The 22,070-nt window shown below is 33.2% G+C and overlaps 1 protein-coding gene across 5 annotated transcripts in view; it reads right to left on the bottom strand.

Moving 5' to 3' along the window:
- The window catches only part of DGKB (diacylglycerol kinase beta), a 681,931-nt gene that overhangs the window by 165,368 nt on the left and 494,493 nt on the right, over window positions 1–22,070 (bottom strand). For all 5 annotated transcript variants that reach the window (XM_032873966.1, XM_032873990.1, XM_032873985.1 and 2 more), the window contains 2 exons: window positions 14,845–14,935; window positions 5,971–6,166 (listed from right to left, as the gene is read on the bottom strand). In XM_032873966.1, coding sequence (XP_032729857.1) covers window positions 5,971–6,166; window positions 14,845–14,935 — 287 coding nt within the window. The remainder of the gene's footprint in view (window positions 1–5,970; window positions 6,167–14,844; window positions 14,936–22,070) is intronic.

The following is a 22,070-nucleotide window of genomic DNA, read 5'->3' as shown; positions in this document are numbered from 1 at the left end:
CATATCCATGAAAAAAGTAGAAAAAATACTTATACAGAAAGAAAGGCAACATACAGGTCTAATATCTCTCCTGTATGACTTGAAGTCCTTACATAAGGTGTCATACCATAAGATGGTGCAATTGAAATTTCATTCTCAATGAGATTAGTTTTTCTTGGTTATTATTTTGTATCTTGATTAAAAAGAAAATATGATTTTTAATGCCAACAGGGGAAAAAAAGGAAACATGACCCATGTTTAACAATTTTTGTTGAAGGTTTTATATCTTTTTGATAGTTCTTTCATGTTTACTATTCTTTAAAAATTCACCCTTAGTGCCATATATCCTGATTATAAGAAAATTATTTTAAGTTCCCTGGGGCATATCTATTACATGGGCTTTAAATTATCATTGTCAACTGGCAAGGTTACTGTAGAACTTTATATTTAGGAAACTTCTAAGAATGGCATCACATATGGGAACTTCATGTCACTAATCTGAAAGCAAATTCTACAAGTATTATTTAATTAGTTGAGGCTTATATAATCAGTCAATATTTATTTAACTTGGAAATATATTTTTTATTTCCACCACTGCATAAGTTAAATTTACTTAGAATTATAATGCAACTTTAGCCTAGGTAGATGACCTGCTATTACTTTCGAAAGACTCAGGATTGGATACTATGTCACAGAAACAAGTAAGATGGTCCTTTTATCACTGATATTAGACATCAACATCATAGAGAAAATGACCCATTAGAGCATTTATATTTTCCATCTTTCTCTGAAGTTGCAATTAAAATCAATAGCTAGAAATGTAGACGGGTATCAGAATAGCATTAGCATTTGAAAATAAAGAAGGTATTCAGCCTCAGAAGTCAGAGAAGGTAACAGCTGAGCTTTGATTTAAAACCTCAAATAAACAAATCCCCTTTCCTTCTTTTGCATTCACTAGATTGACTGCCAGCTCATATATTTTTCAAAATGCAACTGCTACAAAAATCTAATTTGTTTCAAGTTTTCCCAGGTTCATTAGGTAGAAGCAAGTTGCTCCTTGTTCTGCCTTTTCCTACCTCCTATTATTTGTATTTTTTCCATTTTCCTATTTCAATCTATTTTCCAGAATAAACCCTTATTGGCAATGATCTCATTTATGTATTAGAAAACACCAGTGTACTGTTTAAATGATTGCTTGTCTGTTTATATCGAAATGATTTTGTGGACTTACCAATTTTACTATAAGTTCCAGAATTATACTACATGTCAGACTTTGTTTCTAGAATACTGCTTGTCAGATTTTGAAAATCTGACTTTTGAACATGGGAAAAAGAGCAATGATGCTAGTGCTAAAGACTGCCATCTGATGTTTCAATCATCCATAAATAATAATTTATGCATAGTTATGGTTTCTGATTTCCAAATTTTTAGGAGGCTAGCAGTTTCTCTGTAGTCTTATACTGCCATGACAAATAGGAATTTCATGATTGTTTGAGGTAGGCCAAAGACAAGAGTACATTGCCTTATATTTCAAAAATGCATTATCTACTTTTACATATAAGAAATACATTTTGTATCCCTTAATTGTTTATTACTGTCTTATACTTTAAAGGTATGCCTTTTGCAAAAATAGACAATGATCACATTAAGACATCCAGGTGTATGATTCAATATTCGACTGCAAACAGAAACTTTGATATTTAGATAGTTTTATTACGTATGTGATATTATTTACATTAGCCACTGCTGGAAATTTTCAAAGGAGGTAGTTGGAAAACATACACTGAGGAACTCATTCGAGACATCTCCTTAAAGGTTACTAGATAGCAAATGTTTGGATCTATCTATTTTCAACCAATAAAATTATCATGGTATTAGTATATGACATATATTTTTGTGAAATATAACATCTCAAGTGCCATAATCTTTTTTCAACAATTTTAAGATCCAGGTATAATAATGCAGCATGAAATCATTTTCTTATTTCTAAATATAATTGATTTAATCACTGAATTTAAATGCTTGGAAATTGTTCTGCTTGCCGGTGTTTGAATGCCAAATACATCATCTACAGTTCTAAAATGAATGTTGCAGTTTATATTTAGACAACTTAAAACATTGCCTTCTAAATTACCCCAAATAACCCGTAGAGATGTCTAGAAAAATTGATAATAATGGATAACAAATGTCCTTACAATCAACTTTCAGAGAAGTACAACTTCTACAAGGCACAGAAAGTCAGGGTCTTACTATTTAAGTGCTATTTGTATCCTTATCCAGGTAATACAACGTACAGAGCAGGGAGATGAATCTCAACTCTTCCAGAATTTACCATCCCCATTGTAAAGACCGAGACATAAGAGCTAATAACGTTATTTATCTTCAGAGGCAAAAGAAATTCAAGCTTTGCCAAGTTTTCACATATATCAACTCATTTATTCTCTTTGATAAATCTGGCTTTGACTGCCTTTTCCTCTTCTTACTACCTCCAAGTTTTCAAAAGACAAAATAATAACAAAGTCATTTGATATAGAGAGATTCCCTGATAGTCAGATGCATCATCTCTCTGGCTACTAAGGAGAATCCTTAGAAGTTTTAGTCTTCCCTAGCACAGGACACAAATGTCAATTTGGGAGTGGGAGAAGCATGGGCAGCATAAAGTCTACAGAAAAGCTTGTTCTTGGGAAACTGATATACAATAAATTGTACGCAAGAGGTTGAAGAAGAAAAGGCATGTTCACAATAAATGTTCAAAGTTAAGGCTGTATGAGAGGAAGTGTTGAAAGCTGTCACATCAGCTTAGTGTGACTTTCTAAACTTTACTCTTTCTTGTCCCCCTTCACAGTCTTTGCCTTATTCAAATACCTCCTACATTATTATTCAGTTTGGTTTTTACCTTATTTTTGCTCAAATGGATTTATTTCAAAAATAAAATTGAGGTTAAGATTATAAATTGAAAAACAAAACACAGTACACATACACACACAGCTTATGTACAGCATAATATAGATGAGGATTTAATGCTCTAAAACCTGATCACGTACCTTTGGTCTATGACATATATTTAAGTTACAAAAAACAAAAAACAAAAAAACAAAAAACCCTGTAAACTTATTTCTTAATTTAAATGCTTCTACTAAATAAAATAGTTTATCTTTATTATAAAAATCTAGTTATGTATGTTTCCCCTACTCTGTCCCCCACTAAATGCTTTCTAATGTTTATGGAAATAAGCATCCACTTTAATATGGTAAAAATTTAGTTTGAACTTCAAATTTTTTGCAGTGGCATATCAGAAAAGTTGTTTGTTAATATTTTAAGAAAGTACTTCCTGAAAAGGAAATTGTATTTATAAAGTCTTTTATTCCTTTATTTACATATTTTCTAAGAGTGAAAAATATTAACAAAAGTCTGGGCTAAAGAAACATGTTGAACAAGAACTGTATTTTTCATAATTCATTCTAAAGTCAATACCTATAATCATTTTATGTGAATTTGAAAATATATTTAGATTTAAAATACTGATTGACTCTTACATTTAATACTATTGTTTTTATGTCAAGATATTGAAGACAGAATCAAATGACAGAAGTATGTACTATTTAGGAAGAGGATCTATGCAGGTATTTTAAGTAGTAAATTTCACTTCTTGACTAGTAAGTATAACATTTACGGGCTAAGAGAATAAATTTGCAATCAAATCTTAGAAACATTTTGAGATACTTCTGGTTATTCTTTGGCCAAATTCTTTAATATGAAAAAAACTACATAAAATTAATAAAAAGGGAATACTGGTTAATATATTATATTACATATTAATATATATTATATATACTATATTATGTATATAATATAATCTATTTTTAATATTCAGCTGGTAAGGTTATTTTTAGTGATGAAATTGTCCTTATCTTGAAATAAAACTACACTCAAACTACTAGCACCATCTGCTTCAAAAGAGGGAACAAAGAGTTGAATCAAATCAGTTATAAACATACTTCTGTTCATACAATGACCTCCATGAACTCTGATTTCTACTCTTTTTCCCTACCTTTGTATTGAGAAAAAGTGTATTGCTGTCACAAACCCTACAGGTTCCCACTTTCTCCTTTACCAAATTTTTGGAGACTTAGTCCTAATAGTTCCACAACATTAAGTAAGAAGACAGAATGGGAAGAGAGGTCTTTTTGTACAGTTATAGGCAATGACAGTGTATGACAACACTTCTGGCTGACCTGTCTGTGCTTTATTTAAAATGTGTTATTACTGAAAAAAGCCTACAGAGGGTCATGAGTGACGCTAGCAAAAGCAAGCCTGCAGGAAGCTCCATAGGGGTTGTATAGACACCCTCCTTGTTCAGCATAATCGTTAAGTCCTATCAAATTCAATACCTCAACAGGGGAACACACCTGGCAGCTGAACATGGAGAGTAAGTCAGATTTATATATAGAATATCAACATGCAAAGGACATGCCAAGTATTAGTATGTAGTTACCACGTAAAAAACTGGAAATTGTTATAGATATGTATAAAGCTCTTTTTTTAATTATACGGACTATATTACTATGTTTTACTAATCTTCTTAGAAAGCTATTAATCTTACATTTAAACATAAATATAACATTAATGTCAATAACTCCTAGGAAATAATAATTATATGTAATTCTCTTCATTTTAAAATCCATATGGCACAAACGTACTCCTTTCTTCTACATATTTCTCCTTCAAAAAAACCTTTTTTCTCCATTATAGTTATATTCATTCTGAGTATGAAGCATTTTAATTAAGTTGGTATAAATTTGCTTGTACTAAGTTACATGACTCTTTAGAATTTACCTCTTTAAGATCACCTATATATTTAAGGGGCTTCAAAAGCTCCTGTCATTGACACATTGTAATAAGCACTTCTTTCAAGAGAATAATAACTAATATTTTTTCTGTCAATCTTTGTCACCCTCATGGTCACTATATTCCATGTAACAGAAGTAACTGTTGGCTTTGAGAACTTGAATCAGATACCTGAAGACACAGAAGATACTGAAAGATAAAGCGGTTTCCTACCACTATCAAGCCTATCAACCATCTTCACATTTTATTTATTTTTTAAAATATATTTATTTATTTTTCTTGGGCCCATAAGGGGTCAAACTCTCCATACTTTTTCTTGGCTACACTGAGCTGGCCAAGATGCTTTCTTGGCTATCTGAATGTCATCAATAGTACTAATTAGGTAGATTCTGAAAAGTAAAAGAAATAGACATAAATTATTGGGGTATGACTGTTAAAATACTACCAATTTGATACCTTTATCTATAAAAATCTATCAACAATACTTGATTGTCATGCCCAAATGTGACCTACATTACAATGCAATTGAAAATTCTGATCCATAGGTTTTCTCTCCCATTTTGCTAGTATTTTTTTATCTGTTTCCCAGGTCTCCTCATTACTGTTATAAAATTTCTGGAAGAATAGCCGCAGATGACCAAAATGTCTTATGGGGGCATTTAAACATGTCATTCTACACAGTACTTAGAACAACAGCTTAATGTAAGATAGCTTTGATGTCCCAGCCAAGAATAAAAAATCTTGCAACACAACATCAGAAAAGCCTTAACAAGGCCCTTGTTACAACAACTCAAACATCCTGATCAAGATGATCACATTTCAGAACTTAATGTGCAATATATTATAATATTATCCACTAAATACCCACACATATTTGGTTTTCTTTGGGAAGGAGGATAAACAGAATGAAATCTGAAAAGGGAGAATAAAGGGGGAAAAAACCCATAAAAAATATAGCCACATTATATTCGATTTTAGAATATGATATAATTTAATTGCACATACATATCTGATACTATGAAAAATATAACTGCATAAATATATAGACCATATAAACCACGGTGCAACAGAAAACTCTTTTAAAGTAGCCTTTGAAAGCAAATAAAGAAACAAGTTAACACAATTAAATGTGAGAAAACTTACCCTGACTTGCAAACTTCAATTCTTTCGCATCTGTGAGTGTGGTCCTTTTGTCAGACCCTTTTTTCTCTATGCGGCGATGGCTTCGTCTTTTCTTAGACTCTCCCCAAAGATTGGATCCACCATGCATGCTTGGTATATTCAAAATAGCAATTCCTTCCAGGGAGATGTTTATTAAATCTATTTGTACTCCATCACACTGATCAGTAAAAAGAAAAACAAACAAACAAACAGAAACAGTAAGATATTTGATCACTTTTTCCATGATTTCCTTTTTTGCATTTACCTATCTTTCAATGAGTTTTTAAGTCCAAAATCTTGTCATATTTATGTAAACCTTTCGAGGACACTTAAATGATTACTCTAAATGTCAATATAAAAGATAAAGTAAACATGAACATTAATCAGTTATTGTTTAAACATGTCTTTAAACATGATCAAATTAAATCATCAGTCTATCTTTGTTTATAGGAAACCATTAGGAAGGACACGCATTAGTGTCTGTATAACCAGCTACAAATTTCTGATGTGTTACAAAAGAGGTCGGGCCTAAGAAGTCTGGTCAATGTTCCGGCATAAATTTTAAGGACTGGCTCCTACTTAGAATACACTGCAAGCCACTACTGGGGCAAAATGAAGAAACAGAATTCATAATTCGTGATCTCACTTGTTTGGGCAGAGGAAGAAATGGCTTAATAGACTTTGGAGAAAAAAAAAGTAAAGTAAAAAACACTATTCCAAAGAGACCCGAATTACATCAGAGTGGCCAAGGATGGTTTCTTGTACTAGATTAAGTTCCAAGCCCAGCATTACAGACAATGAGAGGCATTGTTGTTGTCTAAACCAATATGGAGGACCAGTGAGGCTGAGTGAGAGAAATGCCAAGGACAGCTGAGGCAATGTTCAATCCACCATTACTCTACAGCTGCTGTAACAACAAATTGAGAAATGAAAATAATTAATCAGTGAGACTTCTTGTTTGTTTGTTTGCCTGGTGACAAAATACCCTTTTGATTATGAGGACTATGAAACTTGCTAATACACAATGCTTTTTGATATTCTGAGTGGCCGATTTTTAATTTTTTTGAATTTTCTGCTCATTTCCACTGACGGAGATGTGTGAAGAGTGCAAGGCCATACTGTGTTTTTGGAATTAATACTTATTCATTTGCTTTGAGGTTTCCAAAGTGGCACTTATATTATAAATGTATCCTAGATATTATAAATGTATCCTAGATATCATTCTCCCTTTGTCTATTGTACGTAAGCTGATAGGAGAAGGGATGCGAATGTATGACACTTTGTTTTACAGAGAACTTTGGTAGGAATATGCATTTCCTAGACTGAAGTATATTTGCAGTGGGACTGTTTTATTTGCCACATCTTATTTCAGAAACAAAACAAAACGAAGCACTGATACTGACTTCATCTTTCTCTTTCTCATGGCAATGATGATTTCTGAACCTAGAAGCGATAACGCTCCACCAAAATGAAATAAACAAAAAAACAACAAAAAAAAACCTGCTCTTTTTCCACATTTGCCTCTTCGTACTGAATTGAATACTGCATCTTGTTCACTAAAACATAAAAACTGTGAAATAAAGCAACACATCTTGAGTCTACTTGGCAGGGCTAGAAACAAATTCTAGAGAAGGTGCCAAGTTTTCATTCAATTTGTTTCAAAGGGGGTGAAACCGAGGTCTGGATGACGCCTTTTCTTCCCCCCTAGAAACAAGTGATTTTTTTTCTTCCTTTTCATGTATCAAATTAAGATGATTTCTTTTTACTAAAGAATTCTGCTCATGTGTATACTCACTTACCACTATATATTCTAGATAAACAGATATTAATTTCATAATTAAAAGTAATCTTGTGTAAATACCCTGCAGGCCTCAATGAATCAAACACATACTGTGTGTCAGGCCTCCCACTGTCTTCAAGTGGAATGTACTGGCTGGATAATTAGATAGTACATATTTTTTAACCTTATTTGCATGCATATTATATCTTTTGCACACTGACAAGCAGCAGTAACAACAAAAGTCAGATTACCACAGGGAATTCCCACAAAGAAGTCTTCATTCCTTATAATTTGCAGCCTAAATTAAAATAATTTGATCTTTGACAAGGATGAAATGTCAAGCAGAAGGGGGTCCTCTACAAGCCACGGCCTGTGGCTTCTGAAATCTGCCTAATTTATGTCAGTCACTTCTTAATACATATTTAAGTATTACACGAAAAAGATGATAAATATGCAATCTGACACCTTTGGTATTTCCCTGCTGTTAATTTATAAAGGTCTGGCTTTCCCCAAACTGACTAAAATCATTTAAATAACAGAAGAATTGTGAAATAAGCTAGAGTTAGGGCCTGGCTTCCATTTTCACTCAATATTGAACACAGCAGGTAGTACACTAAGACAATTATTTGACTAGGCCTTAGAACCCCACTGTGACAAGTTACTTGCAGAATTAGTGAAGGACTATTTCTTTGTTCATCTGCAGCAAAGGAGAGCAGTTGCAAACAGGCTTTTTGTTTTAATTGAACTAGGGGAGTTACATGTGACAACTGAAAGACATCAGTGTACACTATTCATGTTTTCACTCTTCGGAGTCTTATCACGTGTAGTTTCAAGGAACCAGAGTGAGCAGCTTTTGGGAAAATGAAAAAAAAAAAAAAAAATCCTCAAGTTCCCAAAGAAGGACTGATGAACCCTGAGGTTCCTAGGCGAGCAGGACAATGTACTTACATAAATTGCTATTTATTAATGATTTGTTTCCACTAGTTCTTGACCCGAGGTTACCCTCCTCTGTTTGCTTTAACATTATGTTCATTAGTCTGGAAAATTTCGGAGCTAGCTCTGATGGAGACCAGGAATTTTGGCGCACCAACCCAGTGCATGGAAATAAAAGCTGGGGTGAAGGCCATGAACTATAAACAAGTTATAATACTGTGTCAGATAATATTTTCATCCGCTTTGAAGATTTATGATTTTTAAGAAGGTAGCTACAGAGGAAAAGAATATAAAAGCCTAAAAGCTAACAGCCTCGGTTAGTCAATAAATCCTGAATATTTTTATTACATAGAAAAAAGGTCGTTAACATATAGTACTATGGGAGCTATTTGCAGAGTGCAATGCTGTGAGGCTGTTGTCCATTCTTTCCAGTTTTAAAATGGAAGATCTTATTCCAGAAACAAATCTACTTAAAAGAAAAGAAAATGGTTTAAATTCTTCTGCTAGGGTATTTTAATCCTTATTTATAAGCCTATTTTGTACCATACTATACAGAGGTGTTAAAGACAAACTTTTTAAAATGAGTGTATTGTTTCAGATTCAGTTAGCATGCATGTGATAGAAAAATTCAAAATTATGAAGACCTTTGGACAGCTCAAAGTGTGGGTAAATTTGATGAGATAGAATTAATGATCTGCCATAAATATTTTTTCTATAGCGAGTCTAATTCTATGCCCAGATCAGATAAAAATTATACCTAATTTTGTTTAATCAAACATAGAAACATTGCTTTATTCACTATATAAAATAACCTGGAGTAAAATACAAGCCCACTTTTCTAGAGTTTCTACAAATCCATATGTAATTCCTAAAACAAAATTATGTGTTTTCAGAAAACAACAGCAGCAAATCTACAAACTAAAATACACATGTACACATAAATGGTCTAACAGTGTCTCTTCTGATATTTGAAGGTGGGGTACCCTATATTTTCCCGTGAGTAAGTTTGATGCTTTTTGTGCATTTTACAAGTTGTAGGTACAAAATATAGCGTGATACGGGGGCGCAGGACATGCCTTCTAGGTCAGTTGACTATTAGCTGGCAGTCCAGTGGTGGTGATGGAAGTGTTGATTCTGGGTAATCACAAGATAGTTCTCAGAGCAGAGCAGAAGCTGGTTGGTGAGCAAGAAAAGAATGAAAGCAAACCCAGAATAAAGGAAAATTTCAGGCCTGTACCACTCATGCACACACACAATTGCTGAACATGTTGATAACAATAAAATATTGCTGGCTCAAGCCATCCAGTTTTAGTCTTAAGTATTAGCAGAAAACCAGTTTACTTTTACATGCTTTCCTTTTTTAGTAGATTCTGTGAAAGCTAAAAGCTATTGCTAAGATATTAGAATTCTGACCAGAAATTATCTTGCTAAAAATAACTTCTGGTAAAAACAGAAGAAAACATTTACCTTTTGGACATTCACTCCTTTTTCCTTGTTTCATTTCTTCCTCATTCTCTTAAGAATAATTATGATGTTTTAATCTTAATAAAATAACACTGTACCCCACCCCCACTAAGTTTCTTATCCTTTTCTGGAATAAGAAGTTATTTTTTATGTTTTGGATTTAATGGGCTCAACTTTTATTTTTAGTGAGCATCTTTGTTGAGGTCCACACTTTTACCGTCTCTTTTCATTATTGTTTCTGTAATTCCACTGGCCAAAAAAAAAAAAAAAAAAAAAAGTTAAAGTAAAATAAAATAAAAAATCATCTGGGAAGCTTTAGAAGAGAGGATAGATCTTTTAAATGGTTTTATCAAACACACACACACACACACACACACACACACACAGGGCATGTGAAGAACTCAGGATGGAAAAGATTGCGGTAATGGTTTCATGGGTACATACTTATCCTCAAATTCAACAAATTATGTACATTAAATATGTACAGCCCTTTGTATGTCAATCATGCCTCAATAAAGTGGTTTAAAAAAATATCCATTCACAGTTTCACTTCTCCAGCTCCAGACAGTGGTTTGGTATGGATAAGACCAGGAAGGTACTCTAAATATGTGTGTGGGGCAGAGACTGAGTTATTTAAGTCTGCCCCCACGGCCTTTAAATGGTTTGTGTTTTCCAGATTACTGGGAAATAGCAATCCTAACTGTAGAATTCTCCTAATTTATTTTGTTTCCCTGATGCTTTTTGCCCTTTAGTAATTCCTGATATCATTTTGGTTTCATAGAAGTAATTAATCATTAGAACAAATCCTAGTACTTTAGGGGCACCTAGGTGGCCCAAATGGTTAAGCATCTGCCTTAGACTCAGGTCATGATCCAGGGGTCCTGGGATTGAGCCCTGCATTGGGCTCCCTGCTCAGTGGGGAGCCTGCTTCTCCCTCTCCCTCTACTATTCCCCCTGCTTGTGCTCTCTCACTCTCTGTCAAATAAATAAATAAAATCTTAAAAAAAAAAAATCATAGTACTTTAGAATGGAAATTCTAAACCTTAAAATATGCCACCCCCCCAAGTCTAAATGACAACCAAAAAATAAAATACTTTGGAGAATGGGCTATTTTATTCTCTCATGAATTTTGCCTGGTACATGGAACAAATCAGAAGCCCACAAACTTTATAACTTCAGTTCCAGATGTTGACCTGAGATTCTTAGCTGTACATCTATGCTCCAAATAATTTAATACAAACTTTGCTTTTAACATATTATCTTGTAATTTTAAAGCTTTTTGTTTTCTTAGTTCTTTATCTTTTATAAAAGTTAGAGGGTAACTAAAATTTCTAATTTTGAAAACTTCAACTTGGTTAATCACTCTTTCACATCATTTATAGGTATGCATATTATGTATATTTATATATATATCATATATATCTTACCATATTATATATGTATATACATTACTATATATGTATATATAATTTCAATTTATTTGTTTCTTTAGATTTAAGCATTTTAGCAGCAATACAATTCTTGTTACTCCTAAATTATTAAATAACATTCTCATCTGCTTATCTCTATAGTGCAGATATTTTAGAATCTCTCTAATTGATAGAATTTTGCAAAAGTTTAAATCAAATAATGTACGCATGTTACTTACACCAAAAACTATGTACGGTTAATAATAGAAAAAACATTAGCTATTATTATTATCAACTGTAATCCCATGATATTCGATTTATTACAAATATTCACTCCTTTTGGAAAGTTTCCTACATGGAAGAGGAAAGTGAAATAAAGGGTCACACAGCAGACTGTTTCGAAGAAGCTGTTAATAAAACATATATCTACTTGAGGTACTTTCGTACTTTTATCCTTTATTATGTATTTTCAAATCATAGTTGGTATAATTTTAGGCCAAGTAAGCAGCAAGAGCAAACAGAATCAAATTTCCAAATTGATGTTTTGTTATATTTAATTATAAAGTAATCTTGAGGGTAAAAAGGCATATTTTGCTAATATGATAGACTAGATTCATTAGGAAGTGAGTGGAGAAGCAGGTTGTGCATTACCATCTATACACAAACATACATACCCCCCCTGAAGTTTAAGAATTGAGATAAATATATAGCATTATAACTGTACTTTTGAGATACGCAACAGTAAAGTGGGAAAGGCACAGTGCTGGTTCTGATTTATAAATGCTATTGCAATGGTCGCCAGAATAAGCCAGCAAATGAGCTGGGAAGCCAGACTTGGAGGGCTTATAGAAGCACAACCTTAGAAGAATAACTTATTCTAGTTATCCAGATTTCTAGGAGTAACCTTCTAAGTAGTTTTTCTATAAAATGTAAAAAGCTCTGTGAAACAAAACCACTCAATTTATCATTATGACTTTTTTTTTTTTTTTAAGAGAGAGACAGAGAACATGTATATGTGCATGAAGAGGGGGAGGCGCAGAGGGAGAAAAAGAGAATCTTAAGCAGGCTCCATGCCCAGCATGAAACCTGACCTTGGGCTAGATTTCACAACCCTGAGATCACAACCTGAGCCAAAATCAAGAATCATACACTTAACCGACTGAGCCGCCCAGGTGCCCCATAACTTTTATTTTCATAAAAAGTGTCCTTTTATTTTCATTCAAATGTCCTTGGTTATATTTCCTTAATCATTTTTTTATATTTTTTGACATGCATGATATTACACTCTAGATCTAGACTTTATTTTTTTAGAGAAGCTTAAGGTTCCCTGCAGAATTGAAGGGAAGGCACAGAGATTTCACACCTACCATCTGCCCCCCGACATGCACAGCCTCCCCATTTATCAACATCCCCAACTGAGTGGTGCATTTGTTACAATGGATGAACTGACACTGACACATTACAATCACCTCAAGTCCATGGTTTACGTTAGGGTTCACTCTGGCCGTTTATTCCCTGAGTTTGAACAAATGCATAATGAGATTTATCTACCATCATCTTGTTTTACAGAGTATTGTAACAGCTTAAAATCCTCTTTGCTCTGCTTATTCATCCCACCCTCCCCCTACAACCCCTGGCCACCAGTGATCTTTTTACTGTCTTATAGTTTTACCTTTTCTAGAACATCATATGTTGGTATCATACAGTACATAACTGACATCTTGACAATACGAAGTTTTCTTAACCATGGAACGTCCACTTTTCCTAGTTCAACTTTTTTTTTTTTTTAATCTGTATTCAGCTGTAGGATGTGGTAAGGAGAGCTGTGAGAGGCTTCAGAACATCTACCCTACATTCAATCAGAAGCCATATTGTTTTTTTTCATTTTTTGCCTTCTGCTATGGATTGTCTTTGAGCATAGGTTTCTGAAGGTAAGAAAGGATCAAAATCCACTATATGCAGAAATTTTTAAAGTAATTTTTTTAAGATAAAGGGATATTTTTATTTTTATAAATATATATGCACATATATAACTACCTAAATATATCATTCTCTACAGATGTATATAAAATATATACATATATAAATCTTGATGAATAGTAATCACAGAAAGTCCATGTTGAGCCCAAATCCTTCATCTTTTGTGATTATATCCCTTTTGGGGGTTATGATCTGATACAGTGATGAAGGGTGTTTTCCATTCCATGATCATCAATTCTACTTCTAAACTTCAATTCATCCACCAAAGGAGTCCAAAAATATTTTATTTTGAAATAGTGCCACTTTTGCCATCATTATCATTTAACAATAACTTAGAAAGCTAGAATAATGAAAAACTTTGCCAGGCCATTATGATCTCATGGGTCCATAACTACTTTTATTTACCAAACTTATTACCCGAATATACACCACTAACGATTAAGGTCTCAGTAGTCAAGTTATGCATTTATTTTTTTTTAAAAAGAGTTGAAGCCAGTATTTCACAAATCATATCAGCTAGTATTTAGGTGTTCTGGTTTCATAATTCTCTTCCTTTGGTTTGTCTTTGACACTCATTGCAAAATAATGTTTCCTTTTTCTTTACCCCCTAAAGTCTCTCAATAAAACTAAGTCATTTTCTATTATAACCCACCTCCAAAAAATTTAGTTGTACTGTATCTATATTTTTTTGGTAGACCTATTTGCTCCAAATCTTTTCAAAGTGTGTCTTTTCTTGCTATCTTTGCTTTCTTTTTTTGGCTTTTCCACTTCCTATATATGTAATGGGGAAATGGCAACCTCGGGAACTGAGAAAAATCTAGCTAATGAATGGGAATGGAATGGAAAAGTATTTTTTTAACTTTTACTCATGAAAGTAAGCACAATTTCTGTGAACTGGGTTTTAAAGGTTATAAGATACTGACACCTGAAAGTAAGGTTTTTTAAATACATATCTTGCAAATTTTTTTCTTTCTCCTCAAATACTTTATTTTTCATTTTTCTATCCACACTATGCTTAGTAACTTCTCCACTGATTTCCAGACTTCTCCATTTTCCACATCTCATCTTTTAACACTGTATTAAAATAACTCATACTCAAAACTTAACTTTATATTAATAATTCAGAGAGTGCTCGAACCCCAATAAGTGACAGAAATGAAATTTCAGAATTGTGAGTTAAAGCTATGTAGGCTGTTAAAGCATAACTCCTTACATGGGATGTCAAAAACATATTGATAACCAAGCTCAACCCATTTCATTGTATTATAAAATATAATTCATTTTTCTTACTTCTATTTCTACAGATTCATGCAGCTTCTTGCAGGTGGCTGAGAAAGTTTCAGATGTGCCAAACTCAAAATACCAAAATTTGTTCTTCATTCTGAAAAAGGAAAGGAAGAAGCAGCTTAGGCAATTATCAATAACAGAAGAGATTTTTTTTTTTAATTGAGTAGTCCTGTCTTGTATTATAAGTCATAAAAAAGGTTTGAGGACATATAACATTCATAATGTAATAGATGGTCACATAATTTTCAAAGCTTAAATGCTGGTGTCAAATTGTATGATTTCCCCTGAGGGAATTACAGGAATGTGTTGATCTGACAGATTCAAGTATACCTTTGACTTTTCTATATATCGGTTGCTCAGATTTTAAAATACGATTTTCGTGCTTATAATTCTTAGCTTGTTCTTAGACAACTTGATTTAGACCAGCCACTCTGTACTCATAAAGAGAAAAAACAATTGGGGCTTTTATGAGAAAAGTGAGACTAAGATAACTATGCTAAATTTTTCTAAGTAGTTATGTATTCATTAGAAATTGGTACGATTGAATAGCATATTAAATAGAATATTTTAATAGCATATTAAAAAGAAGAAAAATCATGGTTATCCATACAGCTCAAATTCGGTAAATTTGGGATAACTATTCATTATTTATTTAAGATACTGTCCTCCTTTCTATGAACAATAGTGAGAAATTATGATACAAGATAAAAAAATAAAGAAGTAGTAATAGTATTTTATCAATATAACAAGAGTTACAAAGAAAATATGGTTTAAAATATTTCGGTATCAAACTTTATTTTCTCCCATGACCCCAAAACTATCTCTTTCTTTGTGCCACATAAATAAATTTATGATCATTTAATGTAATTTTACAAGGATTGACTAGATTTTTATATTAACCAATGCTGGACTTAAAAATTCATTCTCATGGAAAAAATGCAGTTTTTAATTATACATATTTTGACAAGGTTTTATGCCCTCAATTAGAAGAAAATACAGGTAAAAGGAGATACATGTTTTCACATATACAGGTAAAACAGAAATTTTTGTCATATTCAAATATACCTCTCAAAGTACTCTTCTTGACTTAGAAATACTGATATGTGCTTTTCACATTACAATGTAAAACATCTCAACAATTAAAAATACATTTGGCAAGGACCTTCCTTCTTAATTCAGCCCTATTATTAGTTATAGAAAATAATATGGAACCTAATATAGTATTTGTTATTACACTGTGTTGAATAGAGTTCTGTGATATGAAACTACAGGTCATAAAAGAAATCTTGTCTACCCAGATATATTCAGCAATATAGCCTCATACAAGATCTTATTTCCTTACAAAATTTTCACTAGCCTTTCTTGTCTCAATTGCCATACCCATGCCGGTAATCTGAAAACTTCTTATTCCTAGGTTATTAGTACCTTGAACTCTCATTCTTTTCTAGAGAATATTTTCCTTGAGTTATGACCTGAGTTCGTATATCTGAGTAGTTAAAAACAGATGATGGCTAATTAGATAGAACAGGGGCAAACATTTAACATCAAGATCTGTGGGCCTGAGCCTATATGCAAATTTATATTAAATTAATGCAAATATTTGCTTCAGAGAATATATGTAATTTCACAAATTTATTCACTGGCTGAAGTTACAAAAATTAAAAACACTTTCCTATTGACTCATCACTCTGATGAAAATATGTCATTTAAATACTGAGAGGGAAATATTAGTAATACACAGTAGTTTTGAGACAACATTAGAATAACAATAAGTAGATGTTTTATGATTGTTCGGCATTGTCTTTCTATATTCAGCAAGTTTTCTAATAACATTTTTGTGCTAGCATTTTATCCAGACTTTCCTGAATTCATTTACTCATCCATTCATTCATTCAACAAATATTTAGCAAGGTCATCAACTTCCATATGTCTACTGTGATAAGTTCTAAAAATATAAATATGGATACAATTATCTTTGTCTCCAAGGAGCTCAGAATATTATATGATGATGGGCATATAAGTTCATTAAAAAGTTAATGCTCTACAAAAATATGAGCCAAGTGTTACAGGGAAACATTTTAGTGAGTCAACTACTTTTTTTTTTTAAAGACTTTTATTTATTTATTTGATAGACAGAGATCACAAGCAGTCAGAGAGGCAGGCAGGGAGAGAGGAGGAAGCAGATTCCCTGCCGAGCACAGAGACTGATGTGGGGCTCGATCCCAGGACCCTGAGACCATGACCTGAGCCGAAGGCAGAGGCTTTAACCCACTGAGCCACCCATGCTCCTGAGTCAACTACTTTTACATGGGAGGGTCCAAAGAGTTTGAGAAGAGATGGCAACATTTGAATTGGTAAGTCAAAGAAGGCAAAGAAAGAAGACAAGTTCTAGGCAGTTTCAGGAGTGCAGAATGACTTAAGAGAATGTTGGGTATGAGCTAACAAGGATCTGTTTTAGAACGTGTATGTCAAGTAAAAGGGTTTGGACTTGATATTCTAGATTAATAGGATGCTGGCAGAAGTTTATTACCAGTCAAGTGACATGGCCAGCTCTGTTATATGAGCAATAAGTTTAGCAGAAATGAGTAAAAGAGCTAAAATGTTGAACGCTCCTAGGGGTGTGAACAGGAATGTGGCTATTGGAATAGTACAAAGGAAATATCATTGAAGGCCTCAACCAAGTGGTAAGGGAAATGAAGAAGAGAGGCTCAATCCAGGAGAATAAATGAGGTAGCATTGATAGGAATCTAATTGTATTATTAGACTGTACTAATTTCTACCACACCCAAGTTCATTCTTTTTTTTTTTTAAGATTTTATTTATTTATTTGAGAGGGAGAGAGAGATAGCATGAGAGGGGAGAAGGTTAGAGGGAGAAGCAGACTCCCCATAAAGCTGGGAGCCCAATGGGGGACTTGATCCGGGGACTCTGGGATCATGACCTGAGCCAAAGGCAGTCGCCCAACCAACTGAGTCATCCAGGCGCCCCCAAGTTATTTCTAAGTGTACATGTGGGAATACCAGACCATTACTCCAGCAAAAGAAGGTCTTTGGATTTATATTATGACATGTTCTGTCAGGGAGCTAATGTATACTGTATTGCAGTTTGAAAATTAAATACACACACACACACATTTGCACACGCAAATACATATGTACACAAGACTTCTTTTTGCACATAAATGATTACTCCCTATTTTTTTAACGCTCTACCCATCAAAATTCTTCATAGCTTAATTAGGATGATGGGGAGCTTGTATCAGCTAACCAAAATATACCAGCTTTAGTAAATATATTGCAAAAAAAGAAATTCTGAGAATTTACATTCAGCCTTTATTCACCATATTAGTTAGCATTACTGCTCATGTGCAAAAGCTGCTTTAAATTCTCCATTATTACAACCATTTTATGTTTCACTTAGATAAATATATGGAGGTAATAAAAAACACATAGAATCAGATTCCACATGACAAATTAAGAGCTGTTAAATTTTATTTTTTCAACCAAACTGGTCTTTAGGTTGTAGAAATGCAAAAAAAGCACATTTAAACATGTATGCTATTTATTTTTATGGCTCACATTAGAAAATGATCCAAATAATTCAAACTCAAATTTGTCAGAGAGAACCTATCTATAGCTTTGGACTTTTTAAGAGTAAGGTAACTGGACATTTAACACACTATGAAATAGCCATGTCAAAGTCAAATTTATTGTATTCTTAGACAGCTTTTGTGATTGCAGGTATGATGACAAGTGTTCTACAAAAAGTTATTCATACTATTATAATTTTAATTCATTAATACATTAAAACCCTATTTCAATGAATTTAATTGTAAGTCTACAGGTTTCAGTTTAATATTTAAAGTGCTTGGCTACCAGATGTTTGGGTAAAAATTCAGAAAAAAATTAGCTCACATTTATCAAGATTTTCTTACTAATAGCAACTTTGCCTCTTTTACATATCCTCAGGGAAATGTAAACGATCAGAGATTTATTAAAGCAAAGAATCATTCTCGTTATTACGAAATTTAGGTAACATTTAGCTCTCCAAGTTCTGAACTTTCAAATAGGTAATTTAATTTCTACTTTCCTTTGAATTTTTCTTCCTGGTATATATGTCTTTTGATTTGTTTTTTGTCCACGAAGTACTGTAAATGCAGCAAACATAAAACAAACAAACGGAACATGAATTGATGGTGCATTTCTCAAAAAAAGTAACAAAGAGCCTAATTAGATATTAAGCTCATTTCTAATGACAATGCAACATACAGAGAGAGGTCAAACTGCCTCATTTATCTTGCTGTAGAAAGCTCAAAAGTCAAACACACAGAAAGTTTTATTTCAGTGAAATTACTTTTAAATTAAAGGTCAACTTTTTTCTCGCAGCTATCTTGCTTTTATTTTCATTATATTATAAATACATACAAAATTACTAATATATTACTACTTAATATGTATAAAACTGAAAAGCTGCTTGTTAGACACCTGAATCCCCTTTCCAAGACCCTTGAATTAAGCTATTCCATCTACATTATATGGATAACATGCTCATCAGATGAGAAAATAAAACCCTTTTGATCACTGCTTTTCAGATGAAAGTAAACACACAAGGTCTTAAGTAGCTTAGTTAAAAAGGATTTAAAACCAATACACTATTCTACTCATTAAGGATGTTTCAAAAATCTCATCTTTTTCATTAGCTTTCTTTCACTTTTGTCTTGCTCTGAAAGTATTTCAACAGTTACTTCAAATCTGGTTCGAAAATTGTTATCTCATGGAGAGCAAGGTGTCTTAACAACTCACTCACTTGAATGGTTAAATTACGTCTCCCGATTCTATGGAACATGGTAGGAATAGCACAGGAATTGTAAACTTGTCTAACAATGTCCATGATAAAAGATGCCGCATTCCTGGCTCACAGCAATAGGGTCAGTGTTGAAAGTGGTTCAAAGTGGTCAAAGTTGAAATTGATTCTATGTCATAGAATCAATTCACTTTTATTTGTGTTTCATTAGCAGAAGGCATTACACACAACATTCGTTATAAGGGTATTTATACCTAAGTGTACTGAGGTATTATGTTTAAGAAGACAACACAAGCGGAGTGGTAGGGCCCCAGTGGGGATTGCGTGGGTGGATCCCTCGGGCAGGAAGAAGAAACTCTCATGGGGCAGGGGTGGGTAGGGGTGGCGTACAGCAGGGTGTCAGGGCAGCAGGGCCTTATCAGGGCCACAGTGGTAGGTTAATGCAGGGGTAAAGGCTGGGGACACCTGCAGTTTATCACTTCTTGAAATCGGTCAGCTGTCATCTGTATGGACTACAGTAATAGGCATTTGTTAAGAATGAACGCCATACCCAACCTAATGAAATGAGCAATTTATTTATTTGTTTGATTGGAAACTATACCTACACTAATAAACAGTCCTGAAGAAGGTGGTTCAAAGTTAGAGATTTTGGAATGAATGACAACTTTTACTCCAGTTTATAAAAAAATCACAGGATCAAACATTTAAGTATGTAAAGAGTTATATTTGCTTATAGAAACTTGAAGCTATAATTTTACGGAAATTACTATGCGTAGGAACATACTAGTGGCAGAAGGGACCCTAGATCCTACATCCTCGGATACTACACATTTGACTGATACCTTGAAACCCATGTTGTTGTTTAAATAACAATTGATACGCCTTTCATAGTAAGTGAATAATATTTATAATATTACTTCATAAGGGAGAAACACAGCTGTAATGACTACAGTGGGGATATTTTATATTCATACTAAAGAGAGCATTTTTCATCCCTCCAAACAATAGGTAAAGATATAATTTTTTTTAATGACATACAAAAATGCTTGTATCTAATGCTCATTCATAAGATATGCTTGGTAAGTCCCCAGGAGATAATGAAGCAAGCTACAGAAACATCAGGAACAATCATATCATACTCCATCTTAGTTTGTAAAAAAAAAAAGATGGATATTCTAAAAATACAATTTTTAACCTGAATTACTCTTATATAAGAAACTTCTCATACAAAAGGATGCACTGAAAGATCAAAAAATTTCAGTATGATTTTTCAATTGTTTTTTCAATTCCCTTTATAAAAGAAAGAATATGCGATTATATATGTGGTTTTATACATAAGAACTTTCTATAGTAATGCAAATCGATTATTTCTTTCCTAAATGTTTTCTCTATTTTTTATTAGAAATAATCGGGAGACTTAGGATGGAAAAGTAGAAAAGCCCTAGTGATGCCACATTGCAAAGTTCATACTAAGGAAGTATATATGCACAGTAAGTTCCCAAAAAGCAGTGATAGTAATTATATGAAATATAAAACTAAAATTATAAAATGTTTAAGCAATGTCCAAGCATGTTTACAATAGAACACCTTTCAGTAATAACTAGATCTTTACTATTAAATCTTTCATAATATTAAAAGTTTCCTTAAGAAAATTGTTAGAAAGAGTAAACGAAATCCGTGATAGCAATAATTGCTACAGTTATTGAGCATGGCACTGTCACAGATGAACCCAGGGAAGCTGAGAACTCATTCTCCCAACATCACATGGGAAGGAGCATAATCTAACTCAAGAAATCCTAGCTTTTTCCCCATACTGTCTCTCATTAAATATAATAATGAATGCAGCATCACCTGAAACTTTTTTTCTAAGCCAAAAGGGAAATGTTAGAGGTCGGATAGGTCATCATTAGAGGACTCCTTTGTTCATATTTCTATTCTAAAAGAAGTTTTATTCCCCTCTCCTGAAATAAGCCAAATAAAGATAACAATGAAATCTAGAGCTGACCTAAGGACCCGAGGGGAGTACACTGTGGGCTTCCATGAAAGATTTTCCACTCTGGTAAAGAGTCACATACAAAGTAAAAGCTCTGCCCCTCCTTTCCTGTTTTTGCATGTTGTCAAGTAAGGAGATAGTAATTGGAGATGCAGCAGCCATCTTGCCAGTATGAAGGAAAAAGCAAGAGAACCCCAGAGATGTTAACCCAGATCCCTGAGAGAGTTAACTGCCTTATTAGCCAACTCTGAAACTGTCCGTCTCTGGATTTCTACTCATGTGAGATTTATAAATAAACTTTGGTTGACTTTGTGTATTCTGTTACTTGCAGCTGATGCACAGCTCATTTTTGTTTATAAGAGAATTGTCACACAAATTATTATGAATGAAATATTTGGAAAATCTAAATGCGAAGATCTGTTTGTCATGCAAT

Source organism: Lontra canadensis, unplaced genomic scaffold (assembly GCF_010015895.1).
Source record: "Lontra canadensis isolate GAN:19392208 unplaced genomic scaffold, GSC_riverotter_1.0 scaffold2, whole genome shotgun sequence".
In the NCBI taxonomy this organism is placed as follows: domain Eukaryota; kingdom Metazoa; phylum Chordata; class Mammalia; order Carnivora; family Mustelidae; genus Lontra; species Lontra canadensis.
Note: the sequence above shows the minus strand (reverse complement) of the source record. Positions and strands in the feature narration are given on the sequence as shown.